The sequence below is a fragment of the Dermacentor silvarum genome, chromosome 7 (genome assembly GCF_013339745.2).
Source record: "Dermacentor silvarum isolate Dsil-2018 chromosome 7, BIME_Dsil_1.4, whole genome shotgun sequence".
In the NCBI taxonomy this organism is placed as follows: Eukaryota; Metazoa; Arthropoda; class Arachnida; order Ixodida; family Ixodidae; genus Dermacentor; species Dermacentor silvarum.
This window is the reverse complement of record NC_051160.1, coordinates 130,113,339-130,138,461: the sequence shown is the minus strand read 5'-3', so window position 1 is coordinate 130,138,461 and position 25,123 is coordinate 130,113,339. Positions and strand designations below refer to the sequence as shown.

General features: G+C 47.9%; 2 protein-coding genes across 3 annotated transcripts in view; both read left to right on the top strand.

Annotated features, from left to right (window-relative positions):
* LOC119459174 (peptidase M20 domain-containing protein 2) overlaps window positions 1-18,243 on the top strand; it is a 55,294-nt gene extending 37,051 nt beyond the window's left edge. The window contains exons 2-4 of the mRNA XM_037721000.2: window positions 8,696-8,837; window positions 10,662-10,904; window positions 17,907-18,243. Of these exons, the coding sequence (XP_037576928.2) occupies window positions 8,696-8,837; window positions 10,662-10,904; window positions 17,907-18,238 (717 nt within the window). The 3' untranslated portion in view covers window positions 18,239-18,243. The remainder of the gene's footprint in view (window positions 1-8,695; window positions 8,838-10,661; window positions 10,905-17,906) is intronic.
* The window catches only part of LOC125946976 (peptidase M20 domain-containing protein 2-like), a 180,138-nt gene that overhangs the window by 46,159 nt on the left and 108,856 nt on the right, over window positions 1-25,123 (top strand). The window lies entirely within an intron of this gene.

Here is a 25,123-nt window from a genome sequence, read left to right as displayed (position 1 = left end):
AGTGTGGGTGGCTCTTGCATGTCCACAGCTAATAAAGTGTGCACACTCATCACGAGACATAGGTCTTGCCCATCAAGATGGAGGCAATGTTGCTAATGAGTCTGCAATTACATGTATTACTGCATAAACTCGTATAATCATATCCCATCATTACTCAGTCGAGCTTGCTCATATTCACCAAATTTCTACTTATCCGAGCTTGCTCTGACTTACATTCATCAAAATTCTACTTAGGCAAGCTTTCACTGAGTCATATTCACCAAACTTCTACTCAGGTGAGCTTGCACTGAGTCATATTCACCAAAAATCTACTTAGCCGAGCTTGCTCTGACTCACATTCACCAAAATTATACTCAGATAAGCTTGCTCTCACTTATATTCATAAAAAGTCTACTCAGGCGAGCTTGCACTGAGTCATACTCACAAAAAATCTACTTATCCGAGCTTGCACTGACTCATATTCACCGATATTATACTCAGATGCGCTTGCTCTGATTTATATTCATCAAAATTCTACTAAGGCGAGCTTGCACGGAGTCATATTCACCAAAAATCTACTTGTCGAGCTTCCTTTGACTCATATTCACCAAAATTATACTCCGATGAGCTTGCACTGACTACCACGTGACAATATTCACTAAACGTTTACTCAGCCGAGCTTGCTCTTACTCGTATTCATCAAAATTCTACTCAGGCAAGCTTGCACTGAGTCATATTCACCAAAATTCTACTCGGGCGAGCTTGCACTGAGTCTTATTCAGCAAAAATCTGCTTAGCCGAGCTTGCTCTGACTCATATTCATCAAAATTCTACTCAACTGAGCTTGCTCTGTCTTATATTCATCAAAATTCTACTCAGGCGAGCTTTCACTGAGTCATACTCATCAAAAATCTACTTAGCCGAGCTTGCTCTGACTCATATTCACCGAAATTATACTCAGATGCGCTTGCTCTGATTTATATTCACCAAAATTCTACTAAGGCGAGCTTGCACTGAGTCATATTCACCAAAAACCATTTGCCGAGCTTGCTTTGACTCATATTTACCAAAATTACACTAAGATGAGCTTGCCCTGACTAAAACGCGACAATATTCACTAAAAGTTTACTCAACCGAGCTTGCTCGTACTCGTATTCACCAAAATTCTACTCAGTCAGGCTCACACGAACTCAGACACATGGTTAGTTCGAAGTCTTAAAGAGCCGACGTTTGAGTGAGTTCACCGCGCTATGTATACATTACATTATGCGACCTGTGCGGTGAATACGCAAACATTGCATATGAGTACGTATTGCATCGGGTGAAATAAGGACAACTGTGCTCACTGCAGTTAGTTTTCTAGAGTTTAACTGACCGTTGCGCGAAAGCTTAGCCTCATGTCGATTCAAGAAAGTGCATTGGATCTGCATCATATTTTTGCCAATCATGCTGGCTGTCCTGGCCATTATTGGGTGACCACATTTTGTGCATTTCAACACAAAGTTGAATAAATGATTGTGGTGCAATATATTAAAAAAAGATGCTTGCATCACTGCAAGTATAACAATCAGAACATAATACAAACATATGCACATAACATGCACGCAAATGATAAATACATAAACAGACGGAATCAGCTAGTCACCGCCTATTGAAAAAAAAGCACAGGTCAATGCTGCAATGGGACTACGCATAACCATTCCCCTTGCCAGGCTATAGGAGAGACAAAAAAATTCAATTATGGGGTTTTATGTGCCAAAACCACGATATGATGTATAGGAGAAACACACGTGGAACCTAGCAGTTACCTCGAGGTAGCAGCTATGGACGCTTTTGCATTCGCAGCTGGCCACTCAAACACTCAAGTGTGTTGAGTGTGTACTTGTACTTAGGCACACTTTTTATTGTCTATATCTCAAAAATTTAATGTGGCTCCTCAAAATCTTTAGAATGTTTGGATTCTGAGGTTTGCAAAGGTAAATATCTTTATTCCATTGTCGTTCAAGGTGAAAGCTCATACAAAAGCTTAGAGATATTGTCAGTGCCCCTCACTTTCCCTCAGAACATAAGTAGTCTGTTATTGAGATTCTAGCAGCTTTTCAACAGCAAGAAAGGGAATCAGCTTCCCCTGTTTTCAGCATTGGGTTAACGCAGGCAATTCAGGGAAGCATAAAGTTTTGCTAATAAAATCGGTTCGGGAATACGAGATTAGATTGTACCTTGACGCTTTCCTTGAACTTTATTATCTTGGTCAAATAATCTAGTTGAAATGGCTCCAGTTAGCATGCTCTAACGTTGGTCTAATATAAGTTAAGTACATGACTAGCTTAGCAGACTGGGATTCTGGCTTTCATTTCCAGGAAAGGAACCATAGTGCTTGCTCCAGTTCCATATGTTTTTGGTTATCTGGGGTTTTCAGCCTAACTTTAATACAATGTGCTCAAGCAGGTAGAAGCACACGTATGCTATTAGCGGATAGTTTCGATAGCTTCTTACTTTACACTTGCCACTGTGAATACAAAATTTTAGCGTTCGATTTTGTTATTAAACAAACAAACGTACTCCTAACAAGGTATTTTAATCTTAGCCGTGGGGCTACGCGGCTACGCTACATACTGCAGAATATTGACGTAAGCTTCTTGATACAGATTCACAGCACACAAACAGAGCGAGAAATACGACGAGAAAATAGACGACGCCCATGTCTGTCAGAATGATACGATACTACGTGCACAAGTGACTGCGGCTCCTAAAAAAATGTCGTGTCGGCTTTTACGCCTTTCCAAATATTCAGAGAGCATTTGTATGAATAATTACAGCACACGCGCCGCGACCTACGAACCAGGTTCATTAATTACAGACAGATGTGCGGCTTCCTTCAAGGGCACACGTGAGCTTTTGGGTTGGTGCTTGCTGCTAAGTTTGGTAAAAGAATATTGCTAGGAGCAGGAACCGCTTATGCGCAATCACGAGCAGTATACACACATCCTTTTTTCAGAAACTGACGTCAAGCACAGGTAGCGCGAGGGTCTCTGCTTTGACATGACGACTTCACTGTAGCCGAATTCCGAATACTGCATATGCGATGACAACAGCTATAGGGGCTTGTTGATAGGTCCTATTGCAATTTGTTTTACCACCGGAAGAACGACACGGGCATAAAACACACACGAGACAGCACACAGCGCTGAACGACCAGCTCGCGAACAGCTGTTTACGTCCGCCATTTCCCCTCGTATTGAATTTCATAAACCGCAGTTGCGCACTCCAAAACAAATTAAACTTTGAAGCTTTTTAAATGACAAAACGCACGTATTGTGTGGTTCTTATAAGGAGCGGTCAATTATATTATAACGCGCACGTCTTTTTTCATTATATTAAAGGAATTATGCGGCGTGTGCGAGAAAACCTGGCAGCAAGCAACCTTGGGCGTCACACCAGTCGCATTGTTGAAATCGCAGCCATGTGAATGAGCCCTCAAAAAATCGCATTCCGACGCATGCGATCGCACCGATTTTTTTTCGCTCCACTCGCAGCATGTTTAACGGCCTTAAAACAGGCACTTAGAGCCTAATTTTAGCCCCGAAAACGGCCTAAATAATTACTATAAAGTGCTCGTAACGTACGCCCTGCTTTTTCTATTGAATGTGTGTAGCCCATTTTCGTGGAAAGAAAAGTGACGTAGAGTTGAGGTTCCAGGTCTGAAAAGCAGCAACCATATTGTGTAAGCCATCGTTTCACAGGCCGTCACTGGGCACAGGAGCTGCCCCTTTTTTATCAATCACGTCAATTGATACGGAACAGCCCCGCAGTGTGGCTTCACTGAAGTGGAGGAAGACGACGTGCTCCCGATTGCTTTAGGGTCGCCATCTTGGCCACCATTAGCTTACGCGTAAATATATTGTAAATAGGCTTGTACGTCAGCTACACGTAACATTATTTAGTGGAGGTGCTGGGTACCTGGGCGTGTCGCGCACATACGACTGCGTAGGTCACCTTCGCTACCGTCGCTACCGGGTCAAATGGGTCACCGTCGCTACCGATTACGCTACGCGCTACGCCATCACCAAAGCCCTCCCGGCAAGTTGTGCTACTGACGAAGCTGACTTCCGAAGCTACGACACCATTTTAGTGCACGGTGCAACGCGCCAATTACTAACTGACCGTGGCAGTAGGTTTCTCTCGGCAGCGGTCGAAGACATCCTCCGCTCCTTCTCGACAAAACACAAATTCAACACGTCTTACCATCCTCAGACCAACGGCCTCACGGAGCGCCTCAACTAGATCATCACCGACATGCTTTCGAAGTATGTTGCGGCCGACCACCACGACCGGGATTTTCATTTACCATATGTGACGTTCGTGTATAATTTATCGCATCACGACACCTCCAGCTATTCACCTTTCTGTCTCCTGTGTGACTGAAAACCCGGGTTGCCGTTGTACGCCTTGCTGCTGTCGCCCGCACGTTCTACCAATGAATACGACCGCGACGCGATTGCAGGCGCCGACCACGCGTGGCGGCTCGCCCGCACCCGTCTAGAGACCTCACAGTAACATCAGAGATGCCTCTATGATTGCCAACATCACATGTACTTTTCTCCGGGTTCTCTGCTGCTTCTCTGGTCACCCATCCGCCGTGTGGGCCTTTTCTAAAAGCTGCTGTCACATTACACTGGTCCATACCATGTGGTGCGACAAGTGACCGATGTCACATATGAAAGCCTCGCCGCCGACCCCTCAGCGTCGTCTTCAGCTGCAAGTGACATCATTAACGTAACGAGACTCAAGCCCTATCACCTTTCCCCACTTATGTGTGGCTTAAGCACCGGGACGGTGCTACTACTACCGGGGGTGATGATACTGAACATCCGCAACTGTGTGGCTGAACTGAACAAGAGGAAGACGACGTTCACGTTTGATATAGGGTCACCATCTTGGCCATCGTTAGCCTACGTGTAAATATTTTGTAAATATCCTTGTACATCAGCTACAGCTGCGCTGCGAAGGCATTGACGGCACTGGCCCATGGTGGCTGGCGGCGACGGCATGACAGTCCTACCGGCGGGCGAACCTTGGAGACTGATAATGCACCGAACGAGGATCGGCGGAGCCGTCAAGGCCGAGTCACCGAAGTCTTCCAGGAACCCGCTCGCCCTAAACCTGACTGGCTTCCATGACGAACTCCTCGCGAAGATTGGGCAGACCCAGGTGGTGCACCTTCGGAGTTGAGGTCTTACAGGAACCAAAGGCCCTAAACCATGTTGAGGTCTTGCAGGAACCAAAAGGCCTTAAACCATCCCCTGGCGCACACCTGGTCTGGTTTTCTTCCCCGACCTCGTTCTGACGGGTACACGCAGCAGGTTGGCTGAAGGAGCAGCCGCCCACTCAATGCCTTGCCACCAGAGACCACACCGCACCGCACCAGAGAACCAGAGAACCACGCACCGAGGGGCGGAGCCACTCATGAGGTGGTGTTGGCGCGATCGAACGCATGATGTCACCTGCGCTGGCGATGCGCTTCTCGAACGGCGACGCCGCGGGAGCTGCAGCAGAGCGTAGAAGACCACGCCACCACCAGCACCCACGCCAGGCTCAATGACGGCGACGGAGGAGGAACCGGCGGAATCGCACGTCGTCGAACACCAGAAGTGCAACACGCACCTCGGAAACGCGCCATGGCCTGGTAAGAGCTGCTACTAGCCGTGGAACGGGTACCTCCAGCATTCCCCAGGACCATGGTCCACCAGGAGCACAGCCAGGGCTCCACGTTACGAGCGCCAATGTGGGAGTGAGCATCAATATGGGCGTAGTAGTAAGTGGTTCGTGTGGAAAGGGAAAGGTTGACGCTACCTTCTGCAGCCCTTGAGGGAGCACGGCTCAGCGCCAACAGGGAGGGGAACGTGGGAGAGAAAGGGGATCAATATGGGCGCCAATGTGTTGCCAGCCAGTGCCATCAACGCCCACACAGACGGAGGGGCCGTGTGGGAACGCTGACATGAATAGTGGCATGGGAGCCAGCTGTGGACGAGGAAGTTGACGGACACGCGAGCAACGGCTGGGCGCCCTTGGGCGTGACTGGTCGGGACCGGAGCTCTGGCATGATGAGTCCTCCGGGAGATCTCCGGCACACGGCACAGAGGGCAGAGGATGCGGGCTTTCTCTGGCGTGTAGACAGGAGGCCGCTCGGACGGAAAGCGTTCAGATAGGATGCGGCCGCGGAATGGCTCGGGAACCAGCTCCGGCGAGTCCCCGATGAATGGCCGGAGCAGCAGCTCCCAAGGCAGCCGCGAGACCCATTCGACGGAGGTGTTTATGGGATCCATGACCGTCCAAGTGTGGGAACGCTGACGTGCATAGTGGCATGGGAACCAGCTGTGGACGAGGAAGTTGACGGACGCGCGAGCAGTGGTGCGTGGAACGCGCGAGCTGCGGCTGGGCGCCCTTCGGCGTGACCAGCCGGGACGGCACTCTGGCCGTGGACCACGGCACCGAGGCGTTTTTCCGCATTGGCGCCCAACGTGGGGTGTGAATGTGGGCTCAGGGCCGTGGCTTCAGAGCCAGTGACCAGCTGAGGCTCTCAGAGACGACACGGACTGCAGGAGACAAGCAAAGAACAATCTTTACTGACGAAAGCCCCAGGCCAACTGCCATCCAGCCTTAATGATCCCGCTCCGCCCTAAGCTTCGATGAGCGTGGCACGAGCAAGTGAGCCAGCGCCGATGGTGATGATTGCGCGCAGTGGTGCTGCCATGCGGTCGACATCCCCGCAAAGCTTAGATGAAACTGAAGACAAGCTAGATAATGTTAAAAAACTTTTACTAAAATATAATCCTGAGTTACAGTACGTCTGTAAACAAGCTGACAATTTCGAAAACCGGTCAAGAAGAAACTAACTTATGGTGAGGGGAATAGAAAAAGGCGGGTATGAAGCTGAAGCCGTTTTCTCGAGAAAAGTGAATGAAGTCGTCTTCGACAATATTCTTAACGAGAAAGTGACTTCTATCGAACGATTACACAGGCTTGGAAAAAAGACGCCCGGTAAAGACCGTCCTGTTATCCTTAGCTAGCAGGGACGGCTACAGGGATAAAGTAAGAACCCTAATAAACTTTTTCAAGCTTAAATATTATTACAAATGAACAGAATCCTTGAGTTTTTGCTTGTGTTTCTCTTTTACCTGAATACCGATAACGCCGGGAGGGATTGGCGCCGATTCATTGCAGTGCGTGAAATTAGCCAATTTCTTTCGTAGCCTGCAGAAATTCCATTGCCAGATTTATGGGTGTCAGGTCTTGATATTGTCGACCTTCCTTTGTATGGATGGTACTCTCAGTATCGGTGTGCTGTATGGCTTTCGTGGTCCGGGTAGGAGCTCTCTGGCTGACCCTTTTTCGGGAGGCGGCTGCTGCTTTTGTTTCTGAATCCTCGACCATTCGCTTGAGTTTGTGTATCTCGGTGGGCATTAGCTGCATGTTTTGTGCTAACTGTTCCACAGTCACCGATTGCGCGATGGAGGCGGTACTTTGCTGCATTGGTATCTGCTTTACTTTGGAAGTGTGGCCCATAATCTTTATGGGTGGCTGTGATTTGTTGTTATTTACCATGTGCTTAAAGCCTTCAAACTCTGCTCGTGGCTCGGCTAAACTGTTACGAAGTAGTATGTTTTCTTCCACTATACTCTTGCAATCGGGGTTTTGTGTGATTGGTGTTTTTGTATTCTTACATCTGGCTGTGGGAGATGCGACTTGTGCCTAGCTCACCTGATTATCTTGAGGTGCGCTCCATACCAGTGGTGACTTGCTTCTTGGGGTCTCCTTCTTTCTGTTCTCTGTTGTTGCTGCTGGCGCACATTAGGTCGGGATGACAACCGTTTTCTCTGGCGCGGCTGCCCGCACCAAGCTCGGCTCCACGATGGCGAGTGGGTCCTGGACCGGCTGTCACGATCCGTCCTCGGATGGAACGCCAGCACCGAGTCTTGTTCTTTATTGGCTAACCACCCTAGCTGGGTCTCTGTTGGTTTTTCCTGTGTTATTTATTTTTGCTTTACCGACCTTTGTCATATGTGACATGTGCGGTCACCCGTTCATGGATCACCCCAAAAAATGGCGTACTTGGGGCGTACGCGTTGCCGTCGGCAGGCTACCGCACCCCGCACACATGCGATTGCGGCGTAATTTTTAGACCATCGGGTTGTGCTGGGAAAGTGAGGCTCGATTCAACCATGTCGCACACTTAATTATTTTATTTTGTTCGTGTTTATTTTATTTATTATTTTATTTCGCAAGACAGCGGCCTCAGGCAAGCCATCAACCGAAGAAACCTTTAAAACCCTCAACACCTATTGTTCTTTCAATACTTATAACGCAGATTAAATGTTAAGATGCATTGGAAACCAAAAGATTCACCCTTGTTGGTCCAGGCAGTCCGCACCACTTTTTATAGTGAATGATGCTTGCATGCACCCGATAAAGTTGATTTAGCCGGCTTGTCGGGCTGAAATTCGGTTGTTGGACTCACGTAAACAATATCAGGCCGTGACGAATGAGAGTCGAGGCGAGTTATGCCAGCCCGTCTGCTGCGTGGAGTGGGTCGACTCGCCCAAGTCGCTAGGCATGATGCATGATAAAGCGATGGTGTCGTGCCAGGTCAGCTGCACTTCTGACTCGACCCGCTCGCGTCGAATTCGTCTAAATGAAGCTTATGTTGATTCTGCAGCTCGTGGTGCGATTCAAAGGCAAGTCTGCTCATGCTGCTGCTTACCCTTGGGAAGGCGTGAATGCCCTCGATGCTGCCATTGCTTCCTTCGTCAACATTGGCCTCCTCCGCCAACAGTGCAAGCCATCTTCCTGGATTCACGGTACGGCTTCAGGTGACAGTCGGGTAGTGCCGCGACAAGAATACATGGAAGTTTTGTAAAGAAAGCTCACAGTGCATTTCACGTCCAAGTACCAAATGTGTACAATTGCAGTCAGCGTGAAATGAAGCAGCTATGTAGGCTACAGGATCGGTGTTTCAGAAGTCATACTCATGAAATAACGGTACATTCTAGCGTCTCCCATCTTCCGCTACCACTGTCCGATTTAGCCGTTTTAATGGCTGCAACGGGTCTAAACAAAACTTGATTATTGGCTCTTGTTGTGCATCGAGTTGTTGTTCTATGTTATGCAAAACATATTATAAGTTCAATCACAACAGCCATAATACTCTGCATGAACTATGCGCAGGCATCCATGACGCGTATTATGGTTGTTCTAGTTTTTCAATGACGATTCGGACTCATTACATTCGTTTCTGTTTGGTTCTTGCACCCGGAGTTCCGAGTGCTTGCATGACTTGCTTGGGCGCATAAAAATTGTGTTGCTTCCAGAAAGCGTTCTGCCTTGCGAGTAAAGCGCTTTCCCCGCCGGCTTCTTTTTTGTTGTCATCGTCTCTACTTGAGCAGCAACCCTCAATATGAACTTGCACCCACTTGTCTAACCGTCGCTTTTAGTAAATTTTATCACGCTTCTATTCAGGACATGTCTGAACTCGCAAAACCTTTCGTTCTTAAAACCTGTTTGTCATTGGCTGGCCGATCTTCTTGAAATTATAGGCTTTTTATCACGCGTGGTCCTCTACCATAATTACTGCGGTGTCCGGACCCTGCCACGCGTGACGTTGGGGGTACTGACAATCGGGACTCTCCTTCCTCGTACAACGAAATTACTAAGCACTTTTACTTGGCTCGGAGGATCTACCCCCTCCCACATTGTAAACTCAATAGACCTCAGGCTTTAACACTAAGGCTTCTACAGACGGGGGCATACCCAAACCTCCTACTTCTTCAAAAAATGTACCCCGAAATTCAAACAACAAATGCATGTGCACTGTGCAATGACTTAGCCAGCTTACCTGACATGCTCTGGCGGTGTCCCACTTTACGCGGCGTTGAAAGCAACACTTCTTCACGTTGGCATGCGGTTCTACGCAGCCCCAACCTCGAAGAAAAGTTATGTGCCCGCGACGAACAAGAGAACAACGGGCCCTCGAAGAACAACGGGGCCGCGACGCGGCGGAGAGGCTCGGCCTCTCTGTCCCGACGAGGGAGCGGCCCGCTGCGCGCTCGCGCGCGCCCTAAAAGACCCTAAAAAAGTTTTTCATCCACCCATCCATCCGGACCCTGCCACGCAGGGCGCTTCCCATGTGCACCATGTGCACCGTCTCTCTCTCTCTTGCGTCTACGGATAGAAGTGGTGGCGTCGTTGCGTGCAGTCCTTGTAAAGCAACAGACCAGTGCTCAGGGTTGCCTATATTCCTTCCTTATAATGACAAATTTGTAGTAACAGTTCTCGCTTTAAAAGCGTTGACATTACACATGGCAGATAGTTATTTGGCCGGGACGTGCCCGAAATGCTTCGTTAAACAGGACATATCCTGGCAGAATCGTCTGTTGTGGAGGCGTTAGTCCGTGTCTAAAAGAAAACTCGAGGTGTGTTGAGAGTTCGCGAGCGCGTCACAGTGTGCACGAAATCGCAAGTTTGTACGAGGCTGATAAATGACAACGGGAAAAGTAGCCTTTACGCACGCGCGCGTAGTATTCGAGACGTTACATTCTAAGTAAGCATCGCGTACTTAGAAAGTTGGACGTGCTAATATGTAGCCTATTATTTATTTTATCTTATTTTATTCTGCGTTCCCAAAGGTATTATCGCGGAAGGTGGCAAGTATGCCAACGTCATTCCGGAGGAGACGGAACTCCGCTTCTGCGTGCGCTCCGAGTCCTACGCCGAACTGATATCGCTTCGAGACCGAGTCGAGGCCTGTTTCAAGGGCGCAGCCGAGGCCACAGGCTGCGTGGTGAGCATCTGCAGGGAAATCGCTTACATGGAAGTCATCCAGAACGCCACCATCGCTGCCTCCTACCGGAAGCACGGCCACTCACTCGGTAAGACCACGCACTGCCAACGGAGCTCAAAGTATACGCGAAAAAAACAAACTTTGTGCAAACACTTGGTAAGCCCAGCGTGCACGAGTATAGCGCGCCAATGTATGCGCCACTGATGGCGGCTATACTAAGTGCACTCGGGAAGGAGACATCCGTCCACCATAGATTTGTGCGTCGCTGCTCATACGTGTCGGTTTGATACATTTTTTCAAAATGAAATAAGCAACGCCCCTCCCACGTGTGTGGTGGCCGAAGCTTTAAGGCACGTAAGTACCATACCTTAAATAAATACCACTAAACGATTCCCGGCCTCTCGGCTGAACGTTGCTGGAGTGGCGGGCTGCGGCTGATGCCCACTTGCTCTCGATTCAGCAGGCGTTAAAGGTCATCGGGCCAATGGCGGCCCCTGGTGCGCGGTGGGCAGACTGTTCGCTGTGAAAGGCCTATAGCCGGCGCACTACACGCATAGGATTACCAAGTGTTTACACAAAGTTAGTTCAGCTTTTTCTGTTGATCAGCTTTATTCGCTTTGTCAAGGGTGGTACGGCTGCGCCTATAGAGCCAAAGTGCCCCATTTGCGACTTCCTGCGCCAAGCTGTGCCAAAACCACAAAAATACATCGTATTGCACCCGAGATGCTCCAAAACAATCTGCCCGACCACAAAAGGTTCGTGTTCAGGCCACGTTTAGAGGGTAGCGTGGCAGCTAGGTAAATGACCTGGATTGTTAACTTGATCATCAGGATATCTGGAATAGAGGAAGTCGTCTAGCATCGCGCCTTTCCAGCCTGTGCTATGCTGTAGTCACGTGTGATAATGTGCGACCGAAATACCATGCCGATGGACCCGGTGTTCGTGTTTTGTCGGATACTTATGAATTCCATATCTTCGTACCTTCCCAGCAAGCTGCCTACGCGCGCGCATGTTCATACTTGCCGGCGGGGTCAGTAGATAAACGCACTTTGCAGGCTCGGTCACCCGCCGTAATAGTCAGCGTTTATTTCATTTGGGTGTGGTTGGCCGGGATTTTTCGTGGCGTGTTCACCCAATAAACGACAGCTGGAGAAAGGGTTTGTGTTAAAATTTCCGCGTAACAGAATTATGCTTTCTTGTATATTCAAATTACAATCCGATGCTATCATGTCTGCAGGTTGTGTGTAAGTCGTACATATTTTACCAATTTTCTGACGCATTTGACTGAGAAATTCAATTACTTCAATAAGGCTCTGGCGCTAGGCGGAGGGCCTGCAAGAACAAGGATGTATGCTGTGGTAGCGGTACCGCCACCTATCGGCCACTGAGAGAAGCCTCAAACGGCAGCTGGAAGAGGGCTTTGTCTTTCAGTTTCCGCGTAACGTATTTATATTTTCTCGTTTGTTGCAATAATAATCCGACGCTATAATGCCTGTAGCTTGTGTGTAAGTACTACTTTACGCATTTTCTGACGCAATTTACTTTCAAACATTAGTTCAATAAGGCACTTGCGCTTGGCGGATGGTCTAGAAGAACGAAGATGTATGCTGCACTTCCGCCCACGTGCGTGCGCGCCTGACGTACGTCACCTGTGGTGGTGGTGCTTGTGTAACGTCAGCTGACGTCAGCTGCGGTGGTGGTACTTGCCTAACGTCCGCACCAGCTTCGCTGTACGTCCACTTTTACAGGCGGATTTTTACGCGCAAGCGTATTGGCTCGCCAGTGAAATCGGCGATGGCTGCTTGAAGCCACGAAGGAAGCGAGCGCCAGAGGAGGAAGGGGCGGGGATGTACAGAACAGAATTGCGCGCCGGGGAAAGAACGGAGGAGCACGCTGCGATGATGATGATGATGATGATTTAATGGCATCCCCTTTGAAACGGGGCGGAGACAAATCGTCTCCTAGCCTGCTTGAGTTACTCAGGTATGCTATCAATGCTTTTCCTTCTAGATTTCATGGATACACATTTTTCAGTTTCTCCATTTACTTATGCCGCCGCCTATGCCTATTATCGTTCAGTCATATCAGTCTGTTCCCTCCTTTTTCAGCCAATACTCTAAACGTATCTGGCTTATCTCGACTGCTGACCGGTTGATGCTTCCGTCCATTTTAAATCCAAATGCTACCCGCGGTTCTCACTGGGTGAGAACTGTTTTCACATTCCTTTCGGATTTGCTGAGTGGTCTCCGGATTTTTTCTGCAGCATACACATGTCTCATCTAGTGCCGAATATTTCTCCGGTATGTTTTTGTCCTTAGGCAACCGGCTCGAGCCTCAAATAGCAAGGCATTGCCCTTTGCGTCATCGTACAAATTCTCCCTTCTAATTTCTTTCTTCTCATCCTTGTAAATCTACATGGCCCTTTTAACAGCGGAGCTGTTTTAAGCTCTTGATTAGGCCGGGTAGTGCGAACAAGAAACTGCGCCTGGCGATAATGTGACCGCGCGTTACCTAGCAACCACCTCGTGGGGCGGCGTGTGCTTCGCCTCCTGTCCGTGCCGTGCTCATGTTGCCTTGACATGGGACATTAAGGAGAGGGAAGGAGAGCATGCGCGTGGTGCGCACTATGCTCGAGAGAAAGAAAGAGAAAATTGGAGAGAGAAAGAAATTGTAGCAGCACCAACGAGGCAACGCACAGATGTGCTGCTGACGCCGTCCGCGTTTCCCCGCGTACGCGCCGAACGCACGCGGTGTCCATGAGTGCAGCCGGCGCCTCTGGCGGCGGCTCGGCAGGTTTCGACCAGCCGCACCCCGGCAAGTGTGGAGGCGCAGCTTGGTCGTGCCGTTATCGGGGAGATAAAGCTCGGAGCCACCACGACGGCGGCAGAACTCTCGTTGACTCTGTGGCGAGTACATGTAGCCTTGACATGGGACAACCAAAGAAAATCCGGGCACCCGAAGAAGCCGCTCATCTTGAAGTGCGTCGCGCGGTCAATCGAGAATGTGCGCGTTGGAGGCGAGCCGATTGGGAATACCGTGCCTAGCAGCACTTAGCATTTCCTAGCAAAACGCAGTCAAGACTAGTAAAATCTTGAAGAAGCTAGGTCGATCACGAGCTCCGCTGTTTACTCCAGCCTTGCACCACTAGTACTACCTGCCCGAATTTTTTTTCCATTCTTTGCATCCAATTCAGTGCCTCCGTTTCTCTTTCTTTCCGAAGCCTGCTGGTTGTACATTTACACATTCAATTATCCTGTACCTGGTTGAAAACATTATTGTCCTCTTCCACCATTCTGTGTCCACGGTTTTCAGGTACAGATACTTGTGCCATCAGCCGTCCATTTATTTTCAACCATGTTGCTGAGCCTTTCTTTAAAACTAATTTTGCTCTGCGCTTCTCTGACTTCAAAAGAGGCCAACCCATCTCACCCTGCACTGCCTCATTTGTTGTTTTACCGTGGGCTCCCAAAGCCAACCGGTATAGCGATCTATGCTTAACTTCCAACACCGACAAGTTATCCGGTTTTAAGCATTGAATGGCATTTGTGAATGTTATCGCTGGCACCATTAGTCTTTTCCAGGAGCACGCGGCAAAGGAACGCCACCTTGAGGAAATTCTAGCTGGTGTTTAGCGAAACGGGGGAGGGGGAAAGAGGCGGAATGTTGCGGAGGACGAGGGTGGGCGGAGGACGCGCTGGGTTGACCTCTTCTCAGCGCGCACGGCAAAAATGAACACATCACACTCCATGACCGCGGACACTCGCTGTCAAAACGCTTGCGTGAAGAAGCACCCTCTCTATCGTTTCAGCGCAAACTGAGAAACGAGAACATAGCACCCACCGAGGTATGAGCCGTCTGTAGATCGCTTTCAAGATAGGGCGCCCGGAACCCCACGCGGCCGCGCAATGTACGCAGTTGCTGCCGGAGTACAAGCCGCCCTCCCCCCCCATGCATTCCGCGCTGCCTCCCCGCTTTCCTCCCTTGCGCACGATTCGGCTGACCGACGCATGCTTTCACTCGCTCATACAGCATACGGCATGCGGAGACGATGCTATCACCCCTGGTCTTTATACGGAACATCGCGGTGACCACGAACACAAACAAATTTTGTTTTTTTTTGTTTTTTAAAGAACGAACACAAACCAATTTTGGTTTGTGTTCGGACATCATATTTCCGAAATAAACAGCAAGCGGAAACCCGAATTTTGCTGTAAGGAAGTTCAAATGCCGCGAATTTTTCTCAATTAAAATGTCTGGCGCCACGGCGAGGATATTATTGCTGTTTGAGTTATTCCCAAGTTCGAACTGAGGGCGAAATAACTATAGAGAGTGGAACTGGTGAACACTATAAAGTACAAGACGGACCTGTGACTACTGCAGCTGTTGCAAAAAGCAAGCACTTAGGCAAAATTTGCGACCACTTAGTTCATTGAGCTGCTTCATATTTCGAGTGTGCTACTCCAAATAAACTGGCGGAAATGTAAAGTTAGTGACTCCAAAAAAAATTTTTTTCTTCGTTAACCTGCTCCAAGTTTAAAATATTCTGCTCCAAAATGAAGATGTCTCTGCTCCTTGCTCGGAAAGCTATTTCAACTGTCCCACTTCTGCTTTTTGCAGTTTCGTACCCACAACTGACACAAATGCGCCTGCAGTGGGTGCGCTTGTAATGATCTGGAAGAATTTCCAAATGCCGTCTTCGTCTGAGCCGTGGAGTTTACACTGATAAACATCTAGTGCGTCATTATCTAATCCCTGGTAATAATCAAGTATGCATAGTAACCTTTCCCCATGATTACAACACACCAACGACATCCGTTTAGCTTTAAAAAGACATTTCTTAACTAGGACAATTCCCAATGTGTGAAAACCTAGAAACGACACACAAATTACCTTTAGTCACTCTATTTATAGTTGGTGTTGTACAGCACAATCCTTATTTATGCTTTAAGTACGAACAACTTTATTGTTAGCCGCGTCGAAACCTCTTTTGCCGTTATTTTCACGAGTAATGTTGCTTTTGCGTGCAGTGTTTCGTCACACGTCTAACGTCACAGCAGTGCAGCAAGGCTGCACTGCTGTGACGTTAGAGCCCGGTTCTACTTAGTACCGTGCAACGCAATAAGTTAGTTAATGTTATAACTCAGTTTCTTTTGAATGTTCATGGCATTTTCTTAACCCATAGTTTTAGTGTCTGATATGGTCTTTTCCTTATACGTGAATGCATCCCAACTAGCCTCAAGTTATAGGGATTGCGATGCGTTAACACGCTATAGTTTTGTAAAACATTTATCCTGAATAACATCAAACAGTATATTAATCAATCAATCAATAAAGATAGCCCAAAACTCATTTGGGTTTCCAAGGTGCTGATTTGGCGAAGTGGGGATTGCGAATTCATGCCACGCTTTCAACAAAGAGTTACGAAGAAAACTCTGGAATGAAAGTGAGTTTGTAAAGAGGCCCGTCTTTTAACGAATATGTATTACACGTGCCACTGCACATATATTTTTGTCTAATTGATTTGGTGTTTTTGTACCATCTTTCTAAGGCTGTGATTTTATGCATGCGTGCATGTTTCTTAATAAAGATTACTTGGAAAACAGCTCCGCAATCTACGTTTTCGTTCCCGTATTTCTTGCGTAACTTCACGCTGAAATCCTGCCATGGATTTGAAACTTTGTACAGGCTTTCTGCCAGCTGTCATTTTTCCCTGCGTGGTTCCGGAATAAATGATAACCTATTCTCCTAAGCGTACCTCGCCAGCAATAAGCGAGTTCCTGCGGAGGCGTGGAGTAATTTTGTTGTCTTCCGGGACTAAAAGTTAGGAGAAGCATGACGGTAACAAGTGTTTTGTTGAACGATATTGATAAGAAAATATTCCAGTTCTTCTGATAATTTTATTAACTACTAAGCAGCAATAAAGTCTAAGTATTATTGCTGAATTGTTGGAATGATTGTTAGAAAGTTGGTAGAATGTTGTCCCTCTGTTTGTATGTCAAGAAATTTCGTAATATTATTACCATCGTAATTATCATCAAAACCGCCTCTACTACAATGTTTCCAACAAAGGTAACTAAGGAGAACATTGGCGCTAGTGTCAGCGGAAGTTGGAAGCCTGGTGTTTCAGCCCGCATGAGAATTATGGTTAGTGAATGGATTTGCCTAAACTTCATCGTTTTGGCTTCAAACGACTTTGTGCCATTTCACATTGATCACCTTTAACGAACGACCGCGTTATACATGTAACAACTCACAACTCAGCATGTGTGAAGAAACCTATTATCTTAATGCGCTTCGCAACGCTTCTTTGCTTGCAGTTTATGAAATAAAGCCTATAGGGAGGCATCCAAATCCATGTCCTAGCGACGATTCTCTCTGGGCAACAGAAGCAGATTTCAAAGGCTATGCTTTTGCTAAACGCTTGCGCCGCAAGTGATTGTGGAGCTGGAAACGAATCTTTCGCGTATCACCTATGAGTAATACCACAAGTAACGTATGAAGCCGCAAACAAGAATATTAGACAAATTCGTGCATTATAACCATCATCCCTACACTATCATAAATATCGCAGTGCCAGTGTTCCTTCTATAGCGTATTGCATGGTGAGAACAGTTTATGTGTAACGCAAGGATGAGGAAAACGGAATAAACAGGAAGTCCAACCATATAAATGGAGCAGAAATAAGGAAGTGGAACTATTTAATTGCAGCAGAATGCAGACCCACATAAAAAAGGTAATCTAAAAGAACAAAGACGCTGCGGCAGTTAAACTTTGCACTTTATGTTTCCCTCGTTCCACTAAAAAACTGGAATGAATTTTTGCGGAACATATTGGAACATAAGTGTAACTAGACCACCTTTGACAGAGACAGGTTCACCTATCGAAACGTTGGCCAGCCTTCCTCAGACTTTTTATCCCTGTTTATATAACTTGTATACCACATCAGGAATGTAGTCATTTTTGGCCAGCCTTCCTCAGACTTTTTATCCCTGTTTATATAACTTGTATACCACATCAGGAATGTAGTCATTTTTGTAAGAAACTGTACGGCCACTACCACCATTCTTTTCTCGGCCTCCCAAATACGCAGCGTTGAACTTCATCGACGACTACGTGAAAAAGATACCGGTCAGCGGAGGGTCTACGGACTGCGGCAACGTGTCCCATCGCGTGCCCACCTTGCACGCCGTGTACAGCGTCGGGTCGAAGGAGAAGGTGCGGGGACCGGCCAACCACACTCACCAGTTCGCAACCCTGGCCGGCTCCGAGGAGGCCCAGCCGCCGACTCTGCGAACGGCCAAAGTGCTGGCACTAACCGTGCTCGACCTGTTGACGGACGCAGAGCTGATGCGCAAAGCGCAGGCAGAGTTCGCTGCTCTTCAGCTCCAGTCAGACGCTGAGCTGCAAGCAATGACGCAGTGAATAAACTGACCCGCCCTTCAGCGTCAACATCCATTTCACTAGAAGTATTGCGCCTTCCTAATCATGACAAGCTCTCCGAGATATTGCCCTGGTGGTCCCATCTCGGAAGCTTCGTTCAAATCAGCCAAAATGTGTTACACGAAGTTCTTTTTGAAGCAAACCTTGCTTGACGAACCTATTTCGTGATCTAGGATCACGACGGTGGCAATAACACAATATTAAAAGTGGACTAGGTATCATACGGGAATACGACGATACACTGGGGCGGGGATGTTCCCCTCAGACATCATAATATACCGTCATTAATGAAGGCGACAGCCAGCGAGCCGAAGAACCTCAAACGTAGTAAAACTCCCAATGAAAGACGTACCTCCACCTGAGCATTAATATCATAAGAATCCTGGTTTCTTCGTTTCTACTGCAGGATAATGGCACAACAGCTACATCAGTGCAGAAGTTAACTGTACAACTTGAACCCAGGCTATCTATGACGCGTAGATTAACAAGACATAAGGAAATAATGAAATAACCTGGCTACGTAAGGTCTTAGAAATACTTATTTTCTTCCAGGATTACGTCCTATCTACCCTACACAAACATCACCAACACGCCACGCAAAAAGACAGACATCATAATTATGAAGTGTCCTACACTTGCCCAGGGAGCTCCTAAAATTTCATGTAACCGTAAAATTGAAACAACCGGCACGGTTAGAATCGGCATCCATAACCAGTGCAAATGTAACGACTTCAATCATCTCTTCACGTTCTACGAATAGTGACCATAATGTTAAACCCAAGCACTAACCCCCAATGCCACCATTATTACCATGAGAGCATTTGCCAAGGATAAAACGCATTCCAAATAATACAGACACGGAGAAGATTCGAAACCGATGCTCTCAATGACTTAATAATTAATTTATTTATTTATTAAAACTAAATTCACCAAATATGATGCAGCATACAGGCGATAGAAACACTTACTATACAGATGCTAGTAATAACGCCGAAAGCAGCAAAGCAGCGGTAGTGAGGTACGACTCTACGCTTATGAAAAGTTACTTGAGTGCCAACACCTCAAGACGCGGAATTACTGTCTATAAAACTCACCATAAGAGAAATGACACATACGTCGGACACGATTATAATCTGAACAGAGACCCAAGGCGCTTGAAGAGACATTCAAAAGCATGACCTGCCTTTGTACAAAAGCACAAAGCTCCACATATACACGCATACTCACACCCTTCTACACGTACGTACACTATATATTCCAGGCGATCAAGGATTGCGACGAAATTTATTAGCACATCAGCTCTCCAGCGCACGAAATCAGGGATCTCCTATCCTTTGACCTGTCTAAGACAGTTACAACCCCATAAATGAGCAGAAGATCCATCGAAGCGAGCGGCTGCATATATTGAAGTCTCGCAGGGCAGCATCAGCAGTTCTAAAACATCATTTTATATGTCCAGTCTAGAAAGAACGCCTCAATCATACGAAGAATACAAACACGCACATTGCTCCCGCCGCACCATACGCATATATTGTTACGCAAAAAAGTAAAAGCATTATACACGGTGTGTATTTACATTGGCATGTAAGGCTATGGTAGACAGCTCACATGCAGAACGACACCGTCCTCTTCATCTTTTCTCAGCAACGGCTCTTTCCTTTCGCCTTCAGTATACGCATAGCACTTCCCTCGGTGGTGGAAGCACCGTCTCGGTGCGGTTGGATACGTTGATCAGAGGGAGAGTGGTAGGCTTTGAGCCTGCTAGCAGGAAATATATGTCGCTGGTCGTGATCGCTAATGGCGTAGTCGGAAAGCCAGGAACGATCTCATAGTTGACATCCGTGACCTGATGCATGAGACAATAAGTCCAACGTACCAGAATAACAGCTTCTATGGCAAACCTACACGACCGAAAGGGCACCACAGGGGAACCAGAGAACTGGGTGAGAAGCGGATGTCTTGATGCCAGCTGTCATAGAGGCGCTTCTGGGTGGCTTACAAGGCCGACAGCCGAGAGCGGGCGATCTGCCTGGTGTAGTCGGTACGAGCGATAGCATCACGTGTGCACACGCTGGGCGGCGCTGTAGCAGCAGGAAGTTGTGTTCAGTGGCAATGTGGGTGAACGGCCAAAAAGCATTTAGACGGATGAATATTCGCTGGTATTCTGGGGTGACGAATTTTAGGCAAACCTCACGTATGGTGGCGCAAGGTTCCATTCATGGTAGCCTGATGTAACATACATAGAATGTATCTGAGGGTGCACTGTGAGCGCGCTATGAGACCGTTCGTTCGATGTTGATAGTGAGTCCTAACTTGGGCTGCGTTGAACAGGAGCGCAAGATGCCATCGATGACTCTGGACAAAAAGGTGCGGCCGTGGTTCGTGAGCAACTGGCGTGGCGGCCAGTTTGTGTGGCGGCCATTTGTGCAAAATGACGTTGTATCGGAGAAAATTGGCAACGTCCGTAGCAGAGCTGGTGGGGAGCGCTCGAGTCATAGCCTATCTCGTCGTATAACGAGCGGTGACGGCGGCCCGCTTCTTACTGGATGCTAATGTAGGAAAAGGACCGAGTAAGTTCAAGGCAACACGAAAGAATGGTTCTGTCTGTGTGGCGATCGGCTGAAGGGGTCCAGCAGTGCGCGGTCGGTCGTTTCCGACCTTGAAATTTATCGCAAGCGGCAACGTCGTCGAAGGAACACGCGAGACCTCCCCAGAAGAAGCGGCGCCGAATACAGTCGTGCGTGCGAAATTGGCCGAGGTGCCCAGCAGCTGGTTCGCCGTGAAGCTTGTGCATAACAGTCGAACGCAGATGTTTAAGTACGACAAGAAGCTAATCAGGGACGTCGAGCTGCATCTTACGCTGGTATAATGTGCCATCCAAGAGGACGAACATGCATAGTGAAGCGTCGTTAGGTCCAATTCAGGTGGCCGATCAGTGATCGCAAGGAAGCATCTAGGCATTATTCGTCTCCAATCAGGAGGCAGCGATACATGGAGAGTACGCAAGGGTCAGAACCGATATCTGGGCTGTCAGGTTGGTCGACACGGTAGCGATACAAGCAGTCACCGTTCTGGTGCAGTGGGCCAGACTGGTACGCCACTGAGTAACAGTATTTCTGGAGGCGCAACGCCCAGCGACCAAGCCGTTGCGTGGAATATTTAATTGGAGAAATCCAACAGAGGACTTGGTGGTAAGTGACGACTTGAAAAGCTCGGCCATACAGATAGGAATAGAATTTTGCCGCCGCCCAGACGACAGCAAGGCACTCCCGCTCTCAAATAGAGCACTTGCGTTTTGATTTTGACAGCGGACGACTAGCGTACGCCATACAGCGGTCCATGCCTGGTTGTTGTTGGGCCAGGACTGCGCTGCTGGCATGGATACTGGCGTCCATTCGCACTTCTGAAGGCACATCGGGGTTGTAATAGGCGAGTATTAATGGACTAGTTAGAGCGCCGATTAGCTGAGAAAATTTGTCAGCTTGTAGAGGCCCCCAATAAATCGGGACGTCTTGTACAAGAAGGCTAGTAAGAGAGCGTGCTAGAGCAGCTGAGTCTTTCGCAAAACGGCGGGAACTGGAGCACAGCCTAACAAAATTACAGACATCGAGCGCGGAGCGGGTAACGGGGAAGTTCAAGACAGCGCGAATTTTCTCCGAGTCTTGTTGGACACTGAAAGCGTCAACAAGACGCCCAAGCACTGTAATTTGTGGAAGAGCGAGGTTGCAGTTCGAGGAATTTAGCTGAAGTCCAGCTCGCCGGAAGATAGCCGGACTGATCGAGAGGCGTTCAGGGTGTGTCGCGAACGCGGTTGAGGATACTATCACGTAGTCTAGGTAACTTAAGCAAGTGGGCCATTTGAATCGTCGTAGCAGGGTGTCCATCATCCTTTCTAAAATTGCTGGCGCGCTGTACAGGCCGAAATGCATGACGTTGAATTTGGTAAAGGGCACCAAGGGTTGCGAACGCGGTCTTCTCACGATCTCTATTTTCTACGGTGATCTGCGAGTGGCCAGATTGAAGGTCCAGAGACGAAAAATAGGTGGCACCGTGGAGGCAGTGAAGGGCGTCGTCAATATAAGAGGGTGCATGTCCTTAGTGATCTTGTTCATGAGGCGATAATCGATGCAGAACTGTCATGTACCGTTTTTTGTTTTGACTAAATAGATGGCAGACGCCCATGGACTAGATGATGACTCGATGATGATCGTGTTGACTTCATTTTGAATGAGTTCGCGCTTTTGTGCGGACACACGGAAAGGCTGGCAGCGAAATTGAAATGGCATAGTATCACCGATGTTTATTCGGTGAGTGACAATTGAAGTGCGGCCTAAGGGGCTACCATAGATGTCAAAAATGGCGCTACAAGAAGCCCAAACGCGGCAGAGGGCCTGTTCATGCAAAAGGTCTGATCCAATCATATTCCGAAAAATTGTGTCGTCGGAACCTGCTGACCATGGACCTCGATCTAACCTAGATCGAACGTACATCCAGATGAAAGAAGAAAAACCTCGAACACTACTCTATATTATACCTTATTGATATCGCTGGATAACACCTACGAAGAAGAATGCATTGTATGGGCGTAACACTCGCTTGCCAATGGTCTCCAAGCTACCGAATATTGCATGAAAACCACGAACACGGTTTCTGTTCTGGAGTTCAGCTATATTCCGACTTTCCGACTTGCAAAGCATTGCGGTGGCGAATGAGCCACATCTAATGACAATAACTGAAACTTGGTTACAGTCTGCTATCCTGGACTTTCAGATAGCACCACCAGGGTACAAAATATAGAGGAAAGATTGAGATTCCCCCGGAGGCGGAGTCGCTTTGTTGTTTCGAGACTGTTTGCAAGTATACAAAGGTTACCTGATATTGCCGGCATTGAATGCGTCATCGCGAAAGTGTTTTTGGACGCACTGTAAAAAATAACCGTCATTTTGATGGCAATCTCCTCGTCAATTTTGACAAGGTGCGGGCGTCAGATGGAGAAAACGCTAATATCGCCATCAACAAAAGCGGAGAGATCGACGAAACGAGCGGACGAGAAAGCTAGCGCGCTTCGATTGGCTCCTGTGATGGATACGTCACGCTACGTCATACAACACATGTCTGTGGCGGTCGGCGCGGCGTCTTTCTGTCTACGTGGGGTCTCGCCTGCCCCGCCGTTGTTTCCTTTCCTCACCTCGAATTGCGCGCCTGCTCTTTTCCTATCTGGCAACCGCGTTCACGTGACGCCGGGCGTTCTTGACATCTTTGTTAATTCTCGGAAGAAAAGCGCACGCTTGCGTTGTATGCGTCTGCGCGCGCCGTGTGCAATGTCGCGGTCGTGAACACGCCTCAAGAAACGGAGGCCTTCGAGAGGGTTCCAGCTGTCAGTGATCAGCGGCAGTACATAATGCTGTCGGAAATGCTTGAATAACAGATGACGTTTGATGTGCACTCCGGGTAAGGAGGCGAGAACATACTTCGGGTGCGTTGAAACGACGGCAGAAATTTCGGTTATTTATTTACTGCCATCGATTTGCACAGGCGAGATGCACAAATGGTGCTGCGTGTTAACTGAACGTAAATATGGTTGGCGGACCATCATACTTGTATATTGTGAGGGGAACGGGAAGCTCCTATACTCTACGAGCTTTTCACCGCAAACTCATCCCGCCGATGCCACGTCTTTAGTGCTTTTGTTTGTGCACTGTGATAGCATATTTTGTTTCTCTGAGCAAATAAACGCGCTACAGTTTGACTGATGACAATTCCATTTTACTGATAATTTCAAACTCGCTTTGTACAAGGTTATAGACGCCGCGAGTGTAACGAAAACTTTGCAGCTACTCTCCGTTGATATATCCAACGTGAATAAATGGAAATGATGCCTGCACCATTTTACAAGCTTTTCTTTTCAAGTGATTTCAGAAGAGATTCAGACATTTAACGAAAGTGTAGCTCTGTAAAAATAAATAACTTCATCCTCTTACGTGAAAGTGCCACGACATAGTATTGCCGGCGCAAAGATTTTATCTTAAGAGCGACTGCACTGAGAAACAGGAAGGATCAAGTGCGATAAGTGATACGTAGCGTGGCACTTAAGTGTACTAAGTGTAGAAGTGTCCTGTTTAGGGAGCTGAGAGGACCATGGGACTTCATAGGAAATGGCCACATACATGCGCGCGCGCGCGCGGTATTGATGCGTTGACAGTTGAACGAAACCAAGGCGCAGCGTCGTCTGTGACGAACGCTTAAGCGAACATTAATGCGAAAGCGCCCAATTAAACAAACGAATTCAAGACGGCGACGAGTATTGCTGGTATCGACGGTTGTGCTTGGCCAGTTACGAATTCACGAAGGCGACGAGTATTGTCTGCACGTAATATACGCCAATCTGTGTGGGCAGAGGAAAGAGTCAGTTTGTATCTGACGCAAAATCGTGACCTGTTCCATAGATAGCTTCTTATTAGGAACTTAATAGATTTTCCTACCGTTTTTGAAAAACCTGCTAAGTTCATTAAGTGTGGTCGCTGGCTCGCTCCAGAAGTCCATCAAGTCTGAGGAGCACCCCGCCCGGTTTGTTAAGCCTCGCGCTGTTTGGAGCGCTGCCTCGTTCCCGGCATTTCCCGAGTGAGCAAGGACCCATACTAGTTTGTGGTGCGGTCGGTTTGGAGATAGTTGATAATACTATTCGAAGGTTTGCCTACGTATCCCTTAGCGTAATTTGTGACGGCACGCTTGGAATCACTTAGGATTTTTTTTTTTTTGGTTTGAGAGTGAGTGCTAGCGCTATGGCCGCCTCCTCTATTTCTAGGGTTGATGGTGATTTTACGAATGCTACAGTTCCATAGGCGTATCTACCGGGGGGGCAGAGGG